General features: G+C 41.0%; 1 protein-coding gene across 1 annotated transcript; it reads right to left on the reverse strand.

Annotated features, from left to right (window-relative positions):
- Positions 1-1,541: 1,541 nt before the first annotated feature.
- LOC115734019 (salicylate carboxymethyltransferase-like) lies at positions 1,542-3,431 on the reverse strand. Its single transcript, XM_048273112.1, has 4 exons — positions 3,249-3,431; positions 2,459-2,890; positions 2,028-2,282; positions 1,542-1,925 (listed from the first exon to the last, which is right to left on the reverse strand). The coding sequence occupies exons 1-4, from the start codon at positions 3,321-3,323 to the stop codon at positions 1,566-1,568; spliced, it is 1,122 nt and encodes a 373-aa protein (XP_048129069.1). The 5' UTR covers positions 3,324-3,431; the 3' UTR covers positions 1,542-1,565.
- Between the last annotated feature and the right edge of the window lie 7,451 nt (positions 3,432-10,882).

Genomic DNA, 10,882 nt, shown 5'->3' on the forward strand with positions numbered 1-10,882 from the left:
TCAAATGGATATCCACAATGCGTTTCTTCATGGTGACTTGGATGAGGAGATTTATATGGATCTTCCACAAGGATTACGGAGACAGGGGGAGTCTAGATTATGCCATCTTTGTAAATTCCTTTATGGCCTCAAGCAAGCTTCTCGACAGTGGTATGCAAAATTTACCAACACACTTACATCTGTCGGTTTTAAACAGTCCATTTATGATTATGCTCTATTTACATGGACAAAAGGTATGTCATCTATTTATCTAATGATCTATGTTGATGACATACTTATCATGGGAAATAATGAATCTGTTGTGAAGAATCTTAAAGAGTATCTACATTCCACCTTTCACATTAAAGATTTAGGCACCTAAATATTTTCTTGAAATTGAGATAGCCTGTTTAGATCAAGGAATCTCTCTTAGCCAACGGAAGTTTGTGCTAGAGATTATATTAGAAGCGGGTCTATCGGGGTGCAAGCCAGCTGTTGTTCTAATCGAGCAAAATATCAAGTTAACCACATTGGATTATGATGCAGGAATATCTCAAGATGACTATCCCATGCTCGGAGATCCGTTAAGTTATCAAAAACTCGTTGGAAAACTCATATATCTAACCATGACTAGACCGGATATATGTTATGCCGTGCGAACACTTAGCCAATTTATGCATAAACCAAAGCAATCCCATATGAATGCTGCCTTGAAAGTCATGAAGTACTTGAAGAAATGCTTGGGACTCGGGATACTTCTTTCCGGGAAATGCAACAGGGAAATGACGGCTTGTTGCGATGTAGATTATGCAACTTGTCCGATAAGTAGAAGGTCCATCACAGGTTTCTGTATTAAAATGGGAGAATCTCTACTCTAATGGAAGATGAAGAAGCATCCAACTGTCTCATTGTCTTTAGCAGAAGCAAAATATCGAGCTATGGCAAAAACCACTTGCAAGATAATATGGTTACGAAGCTTACTTCAAGACCTTGGGGTACAAATAAAGGGACCAACCAAGTTGTTTTGTGATAATGATGCAACACTCAAACTTGCATCTAATCCCACAATGCATGAAAGAACAAAGCATATAGAAGTGGATTGTCATTTTACCGGAGAGAAGATTCAAGAAGGGGCAATTGACACAAGAGGAATTGGGACTACGGAACAACCCACAAACATGTTTACTAAGCCTCTTTGTCACAGGCAATATGCATATCTATTAAGCAAGTTGGGCATCTTGGACATCTACAAGCCACCAGCTTGAGGGGGACTGTTGGAAGATATGCTCGAGATTCGGGGGATTTGTCTCAATTATACTTGATACACAGATTTGTCCCGATTATAATTAATACACTTAATCAGGGATTGTGATCAATCTAGGATAAGTTTTGATACACCTATATTAGAGAATATATACTTGCTTTTATTAATCATTCTTTGAACTTTATATAAGTCCTCTTGTACAAGCAGAAGAAGTATGAATGAGAAGTGCACAGTACATAATTTCACTTCCCATTTCCTCCTCTTTATTTTCTTTTCATCTGAAATTGTGACATGTATTTATTCGTGAACTTTTGTGACTTATCTAGGCAACCTTCTTCAGTGAAATGACGACATTGACGAACGTGGGGTTTTCCGTGGACATGCGAGCGGCTAGTTGAGCCTTGCACCTCTTGAAGACCTCATCGATGATCTCTTCCCCAAAGTGATGGACGACCAAGGGCTCGGCCACAGCTCTAATGCACCTGGACAGATGGTATCCCCCATCCTCCGAGACAACATTAGGGTCGAAATCTGAACCAATTTTACTCCAATCCACTTCGGACACCTCCAAGCAATTGATTGAGAAAGAGCCTTGCTTTTGGACCTCCAGTCGTACTTCTTTTGGTGAGGGAGTATAGTTAGGGATGTTGAAGGAGTCAAGTTTCTCTTCTTCTATGAGTCCCTAGATTAGTGGTAAGATGTAAAATTTAGATTGTGCTACCGAAGATTAGAAACAATTGCGAAATCACAATTCTTTTGAATTTCTCTTTTTTGTTTTGGTTACCTCGGAGACCATTTGATTGAGAGCAACAGCCAAGAGCTCCCAAATGGAGCAACACTCTTTGCTTGAAGGATCGTCGCTTCTTCGACCCATGAGGGTCAAAACCATAAACCCTCCCATTACCAACTCTTGCCCACGACACTCCAAGAATGTTGAGAAGTCCCTCTGGAATTGCTCGTAGTATGCCCTAATCACCTCCGGAGGGCTCGATCTGGCAATGTATATGTTGCCTTTGTTTCCCTCTAGCCCTCTTGGGATCTGATAAAACAAGGAGAGAGAGAGAGAGAGAGAGAGAGAGAGAGAGAGAGAGAGAGAGAGAGAGAGAGAGAGAGAGAGAGAGAGAGAGAGAGAGAGAGAGAGAGAGAGAGAGAGAGAGAGAGAGTAAGTTTGTTTTGCATCAAGTTAACAAATGAAACTGTGGGCCAAAATATTACTTGAGACAGCCAATGGAGACTGTACGAAGAATAAATCAAGTGCAGGCTCTCCCGAGCAAACAATCTCCCATAGAAGGAACCGGGAACCCCATTGAAGAAGCACGACAAGGTCGCTGACGCTCCATACTTGCCCTTCATTTGCTCGCTAAGCTTTTCTTGGAATCTCGGCAAGAGGCTACTGAAGATGGTATTGAAGTCGTTCCCCGGGAGATCGTTCAAGAACACTTGGAACTCCGGCAGCTTGCTGTTCGTAGCCTCGCAGAGATTGATCATGATGGTGATGATCTCAGACATGGCAAAGAGAGTGTTGGGGCCAGAGGAACAGCCCAAGTCCGCGATTGCGAGGCTTGCATGGAAGGCGGTGTCGGCAGCGGAGAAGAGAGCAGTAATAGCTGCCTCGGTTATGGGCTTCGTCATCAGTATCACCATTCTCTACAAAAGAAAAAGAAGAAGGCATTGACTCTGGATAAAGAGAAAAGGCTCGTATCTTTAGTTTTTTTCACGGACAAAAAGATAAATCTCATTTGTTATGTATATCTTCTACTGTCGAACAATGATATATTCTCGATTGAAAGGTGAACATTTCATATAGAACGATCAAATCTTGTGGATTCCACATATTTGCTATGTTGATTCGAATTTGAATGTCGCAAAAAAAAAAAAAAAAAAAAAAAACTAGTTTCATATAGAATGAAGAGAATATGTTATGGCACATAATTACCAAAAGAGTGTGTAATAATCAATCTTTAAATGCAGTTTAATCCACAATTTTATGCGATGAGAGACGCACCTGAAGCAATGAGTTGTTAGCATAGCTTGTTTCTCCCATTCCTCCATTCATGTGTAATACTTGCATGACTTCCATCTCTCTCTAATTGGCTTGCGTTCGAATTGGTTTGAGACTCTTCTATTTATAGACATTTTAAACGTACTTTGGGTCGATGATTGATTCTAAGTTGTGTTTCAGTTAGAATGTGAAACACGCATGGGCACGAATTTTGTACCGAACAAGTCCATTTGGTGGGATCTCTATCCGCCGTGTGAATTCTGATTCCTTCCAAATCAAGGACAAAAAAAAAAAAAAAGACAAGATACTTGCGACATTCATGTCGTGTTGTGCTTCTTCATGCGCGCACGAGTTTAGGCACATGTGCTTCTTCATGTGCGCACGAGTTTAGGCACATGTGCTTCTTCATGTGAGCACGAGTTTAGGCATATGTTAGGAAGCACCAACACTTTTCGGGGCTTCCGTATCGTGTCGTGTTGTATCGTGTCCGACACTCCCCGTCACTTTGACACTCTTTGACAATCCCCGACATGCGATAAACACGTGTTCAACGCTCCAACTATACTAGCGATACACGAGTCTAGCATCCTAACACACCATTTTGGTCACATACAGGTCAATTTCAAACAAGCATTTTCAATAATTTAGGGATCGAAATGTATATTTTTTAAATATATATTAAATATGATAATTTATCATGTATATATAAAAATATATATTTAGTATATAACTTGTCCCAACGTGTTAGAATTTTCTATTTTAGAAATGACTTGTCTGCGTATCGTGTCGTGCTGTATAACATGTCGTGTGTCGTTATTGGTGCTACTTAGGATACATGCTATATTGCCTTAATTATTATGTGTGAGCAAGATAGACTGGCCGAACAGGAAACCGTCCGAACGAATTGAACCGGCCGGTTAGGTCTGTTTCTAGAGGTTACTGTTTCAGTTTCCCATTTCTAAAAGTGGAACCGGTGTCCGGACGGTCCAATTTTCGATTCCAACGGGAAACCGGACCGATAATTAATGGGCAATTATACATACTACACTACAGTGTCTTGTGGCATTGATGTCTATAATCTGTAGCTAAATCTCGCGTACAGACGCAACAAATCAACCTAGTTTTCCACTAAAATGCAATTTTTAAAAAAAAAAACCTGATACACAGGAGTTCTAGAAAACGAATCTTGCAAATTATTGAATTTGTTATGTGTTGGAGTCACGATCAAAAAGGAAAGTTCATAGCTGGATTTGCGTGTCCATGTTGGAGTCCTCTTCCACAGGTTTTAGTTGCGCAACATGTATATCCGTGATTGAGGCTGTTTTTCTGGTGCCGTTGTTGATGCGAGAGTCTTGAAGCGCCTGTTTACGTGAGTGCTTGGGACGTATTGAATACATGTAGATATTGAAGCGCCGTTTTTCGACAAGTACTTGGCAGAGGATTTCTTCGTGAGAATTATATCAACTATTCAAGTGTCAAAGCCGATTGACTCTAGTGGTAAGATTTGTGTAATTTCTTTATGAGATTGAAAGATTATTTCGTAAGGAATTGAGAGCCTAAACACTATGTATGTTATTGAATGTAATTGAGGCTGAGACACACCGAGAACGTTTAAGTGACTCGAGTGTGATTTGTAATCTCCATGTATCGTTTGTTTTATAGTGAAATTCGTCGCTGCTCTTCTTGCAGACGTAGATCTCTATAACCGAACCACGTATCACTGATGTTCGATTTATTTTCTTCCTCTGTTTATTTATTATTCGATCATTTGTTTCCGCACAGCAAAATCATCCAAGAAATTAGAGACAATCCTTGGGCTGACACCTCATGTTGTGCCATCTTGCTGACTGATTAACATCCCCGGGACATTATATTCAGTTGGGCTTCTACAAAAAGCTGCTTCACATTGTAATTAATTACAGGTTTGAGCAGCCGTGGCAAGTGGGTACTTTTGTCAATGCCCGTTGCCGTAATCAGGAGTAGTAGAAGAATATAAGGTGGGGTGTGGGAAGGCTTGTGTGTTTCTGTTGCTGTACTGCACTTATGCATGCATAATTTCTTTTTACTATGCAGAATGTATTGGACATAAAAAGCCTTCGTCACTTACCGGTTTCACTAGACCTCCCCTGAGCATGACCAGACCGATTAGTCCGGTTCCAAGGACTTCCGATCTAGTCTCCAATTCCGAAAACTGGGAACTGGGATCACCGGTCCAGTTTCCGGTTCCTGAGAGAACCAGATCATGCTCACCCCCCAATAATTATTGCTGAAATATAAAAGACGTTATTTATTTTCAAGAGTTTTATTGACGAGTTTTATTAAAACTATAGGTAATAAAACTAAAATAGCAGAAAAATTGTTGATGTTGTCTGAGAATCTCTCTGTGTTGGCCCCGTTTCCACGACTTCACCAAGACCTCTTCAAATATCTCCCTTGCCTCCTTCTGCACGTTTTCTTCCGTGGACATCATTCACTTGCCATCGAGTGGTGGGCAACGAGATTAAAGGGATTGCAGGGCGGGTTTCGCCCTCATGGCCCCGGGTCGATGTGGTCCGATTCAATTTTTTGCAATTTTTTATTTTTTTCTTTGTCTTTATTTGTGATAATAAAGAAAATATGTATATTTATCTAATTTGGCCTTATTCCTTTTCACGGAAAAAGTAAAATTCAGGACCGACAAAATTAGGTTTCAACATGTATGCTCACAATATGTTTGACAACGTGTTATTCTACTTTTTGGGATTTTTCTCCAAGTTCTTCTTATTAAGATAACTAAAGTCTTACTGGGGGCTTTGACTTGTCGTTAGCCTGCGCCTAATAAGGAGTGGAGTGTATCATCTTAATGCCTCGGGACTGAACAAACTCCGATACTTCTTTTTCAGTAAACACGGTCCCTTGGTCTGCTGTTTGTTGGAATATATAAATATTAAACCACGCATTCTTCTAACAGCTTAAAATTTTAGAACAGTTGGTAGTGGTCCCATAAAATTAGAGCAGGAGGTCCCGAGTTCAAATCTTTCTAGGCCTCTATTTACCTCCTAGGCAAAAAGACGAATATTTTTACGCTTAACTAGGCAAAAAGACCAGACTAAATGTAAGAGGGAGTGTTGAAATATATAAATATTAAACCACGCATTCTTCTAGTCCCATAAAATCTTTCACTGTTATTGTTTCGGGAATCTCATTCACACTGTTATTGTTTCGGGAATCTCAAACCGATAAATGATGTGTTGCTCAATGAACTCCATCACGGTTTTCTGGGTTATATTTTTATAAGACTCACTTTCCACCATTAAGTAAAGTAGTCCGTGGCAACCAAAATAAAGCCATACTTCTTGATTGACGGTGGGTAGATCTTGCCAATAATATCCAGAGCCCAGCCATGAAAAGGCCAATGCTTGACTATCGGGTTTAACATGGAAGCAGGCACACGTTGTATTTGCCCACGCATTGGACAAGCCTGGCAACCCTTTGCATAATCAATGCATTCCTAGGTTATCGTCGGCCAAAAATATCTGTGTAGACGCAAAAGCCATTCATGCACTTCAGTCATGGCGTTCAACGCTTCTTCTTTATTTGGACATCTTAGCAGAACACCCTCTACCGTTCATCTGAATAATTCGTCCCCAACTAATACATATTTGAGAGCTCGCCCCTTAAAGGCTTTATCTCACGATACGGGGTTCGTCAAATACTCAACGTAAGGTTTTCTCCAATCCTCTTGAACGTCGGTAGTATTGATTTCAAAGGCCATTATCCGATTTTCAATCGGTAGTAACATTTTTTACCTCGGAACTTATAGCATCAGCTAAAGCCTTAGTTATACTATACCTTGACTTCAGTTGAGCTAACTCATTAGATTCCGCGTTATGGCATATTTTGATATGAATCAAATTGTGGTAGGGAAACATTTCCAACAAGCCTTTGGTTATGGTGAAATATCCGATCAAATTTTCGTTCAAGCATTGGTATTTCCCTCTTGGTTGATTAATCACTTACTGAGAGTCTCCTAGATATACAGGCCAACTATTAGCTCCTTATACTCCACCTGATTATCAAAGCACTTGAAATCTAGTTTGAGCATTAATCTCGTTTTCTGCCCCCTAGAGAAGCTATTAAGATACTAATCCCTGATGCTTGGCTTATGCTGGATTCGTCAAAGTATAATATCCAGGTTACAACTTGGGCGTAATTTTCCTTTTCATATTCTTAAATTTGCACACATGGATCCTAACCCTTAACTGCTTTCATTGGTACGGGAACTAGATCCAATTCAAACATGGCAAATGCCCATTTAGCCATCCGGCCTTTAATAATATGCCTGCTTAGCATGAACATAACAATATTTGTGTTGCAGATTACATGGACAATGGCAGACAGCATGAAATGCCTGAGCTTAGACAAGCCTATCTTTTCTAAGGTTGTGTATCTCTCTTGGTATTGCTCAGCATCCGGCTTAAGTAATAAACCGCTTGTTCCTTGCCCTCATGATTCTCCTGATCCAGCATGCTCCCCGATTGTTGTGTCGATAGCCGAGAAATAGAGTTTCAACGACCTACTTGTTTTAGGTGGCATCAAAATAGGAGGATTAGACAAATATTGTTTCACCTGCTCAAAGGCAAGTTGTTGTGGCTCCCTCCACACGAATTCTTCTGGGTTCTTCAACCTAACCAATGGGAAAATGCCTCTATCTTCCCGGACAGGTTAGCAATAAATCTTACGCAGAAACTTTCTTTACCCTATCACCATTTGCAATTCTTTCTTTGTCGTCGACGGTAACAATTCTTGGATAGCTTTAGCTTTATTCGCACCCATCTCTATACCACTAGCATTAACCAGAAATCCTAAGAAATTACTTGCCCTAACTCCAAATGCACACTTTAGGGGATTCATTTTTAGTTGATAGTTTTTCATCCTAACAAATGATCATTCAAGACAGTCAAGATGACTCACCTTTGTCGATTTGTCAATGATGTCATTAATGTACACCTTGACGAAGTCTCCGGTCATGTCATGGAAGATGAAATTCATCGTCCTTTGATACGTCGCACAGGCATTCTTTAGTCTGAATGGCATCACCACCCACTCAAAAGTTCCTATGGCTCCTAGACACTTGAACGCTGTCTTTGGCACTTCCTCTTCGGCAATGAAAAATTGATTATACTCTGGGTGACTATCCATCAAAGATATCATCTCATTTGACCCTTCGGCATTGCTGCATTCAAATTTCTGAAGTCGATGCGTACCCTTAACTTTCCATTTTTCTTCTTTACCGAGACTACATTAGTGAGTCATTAAACATACCAGCCGTTAACAGCCTCTCTATTTCTTCTTTAACCTTTGATACCCCAACGAGAGCAAATCTCCTAGGGGATTGTTTGCATGGTCTGAACTCCTTGATAAGAAACTTATGCTCAATAACGTCTCTTTGCAACCTGGGCATTCCATGATAGTCTCAGGCAAAGCACCTTTGTGCTTTTTTATCAAACCGATTAACTCGGCTTGAATTCTTCTTCTAGCAAGGCACTTACAAAGATAAGCTGTTTGTGCCCCTCATCACCGATAACCATTTCCACTAAGGGATCCTTAATCTCCAAGACTTTAGTGTATTCTTTCAGGGGAGATTCCTCAAAGTCCTCGACTCAATCTGTTATGGCTAGCGCCTCCTCTGTTGCACTTGCCAAGAAGCAAAAGCACCGCTCAACAAGCTCTTGTAACAAGCTATCTTTTCCCATAAAGAACATCAAATTCCTCTCTTGCCAGCCTATTCTTCTTCGGGATCCATTCTAATCCCCTACTAGTAATGCGGCAATAAACTAATTTTTTAGTACTGACCTCTGGTGGTTTAATCACGAAGGCGTTGTTATCCACGCTTACATCAAGCTGAACGACATCTGCCCAAGTGATGCTAGAGCTGTGATTTGCTCTCGCATACTTCACTTCATCGTCATTCCAGAAAGCCAGAGTTTGATGCAGGGATGACAGTGCAAACTGATTTGTGTGAATCCAATCTCTACCCAGTAGCAAATTATAGGACAAACCAACGTTCACTATGAAGAAAGTGGCCTTTGACGATCTGTTCTTGATAGCCAAATCTACCACCACTGCCCCCTAGCTTTACTAACATCCCCAGTGAGGTCTGATAAGGTGACATTTATCAGGATCGCATCTTCATCTTTCTGCCTGATTTTCTTCAAGAACTTATGTTGTATTAAGTTCTATGTCGCACCAGCATCGACTAGAATTCGGTTAACCAGTCAACCATGAACTCGTCCCGTCATCATCAGTACTTTTAGATGCTTTGTTTTATATTGGAGCAACTTTTCGAACTCTACATTATCCTCGTCGGTAAATTGAAGTTTGGCCTCAGGCTTCTCTTCAATTTCAATTCCATTTTTCTCCGGTGAAGCCACCCTCATCACCAAGGCTAAAAAATTACGGAGCAACCTGGCCTGCATCATATTCGATCCCACTGACAACGCAGACGCTTCGGCTCGGTCGAATTTTGATTTGACCTTTAGGGACTCATACTTTTGTTGCTTTTCCATAACTTTCTGCGCTAAGTTTGACCCCTTCTTATCTTCTCTTTTTCACACTAACTCTGCGGTCTAGCCTTCTTTGACTCTCGAGCTTCTTACTGTCAGTTCAATTGTTCTAACTGGAGTTGTAACTTGTTTCTTTGAACCCAACGCCTATGAGTCCTAGACATGCCCCTAAATTTTCAGCATCGGCATGTCCTATATTCTCTTGCTGCTTTTGGATAGAAAACCACTGCCCTTTAGGAAGATTTTGACGAACCTTCAATGTGCCCTTGCAATTAGTTTTCCGGCTCAGTAATGAAGGAAAATCATCACCCTCAAACTCCAATCCCCATCCGCTAGGCTCAATATTTTTAACGTTAATACCGGTACTCGGTGGCTTCAAGTAGCGAACATAGAAGTTGTACTTCCTACTCGGCTCACCCAATGTACCGATCTCTAGGTCGCCATCTAGGTGGTGTTGCTTGAATGACCTTTTATCCACTCCTTCAGGTCTAACCTCACAACTCTCAGCCCTGACTGGATGGTTACGTTGAGGTGGAGACCGTTTGACGGCAGGTCCTTGCATACGCGAGTTATTCCTAGGTCCCAACAGCTTGGCATTCAACAGCAATACACTAATGCGTATTGATTCTAATGGTACATGTATGCTTCTACATGCAGATCCTCGTATCTCGATTCCCATGGCGACGGTTGCCACTTGTACCTTGGCTTCCTCCTGCCGTATCTGGACAGAAAACCGTAGCTCATCTCTTGATGACACCTCTGGCACAGAACCATCAGCGGTGGTCCCTTTTCAGACGCTGGAGACACCATACCGGTCATCTGAGGAGAAAGATACTCATCAATTTCCATCTTCTTTTTTGGTTACTCGGGGAACTCATTCTTCCCTTGGCGGATAGCTTCCTGAACCGTTCCCTTAAAAATGATACAATTGTATGTACTATGGCTCCAAAAGTGGTGCCATTTGCAATACCTCCTATTGGATAACTCTTCTTTGGTCGGTATCTTCTGACCTCCAGTTAACTTGATAAGGCCATCTTGCAAAAGGAGATCGAAAATCTCGTCCAACTTCGTCGCATCAAATGAATAACTTTC

Source organism: Rhodamnia argentea, chromosome 1 (assembly GCF_020921035.1).
Source record: "Rhodamnia argentea isolate NSW1041297 chromosome 1, ASM2092103v1, whole genome shotgun sequence".
NCBI lineage: Eukaryota > Viridiplantae > Streptophyta > Magnoliopsida > Myrtales > Myrtaceae > Rhodamnia > Rhodamnia argentea.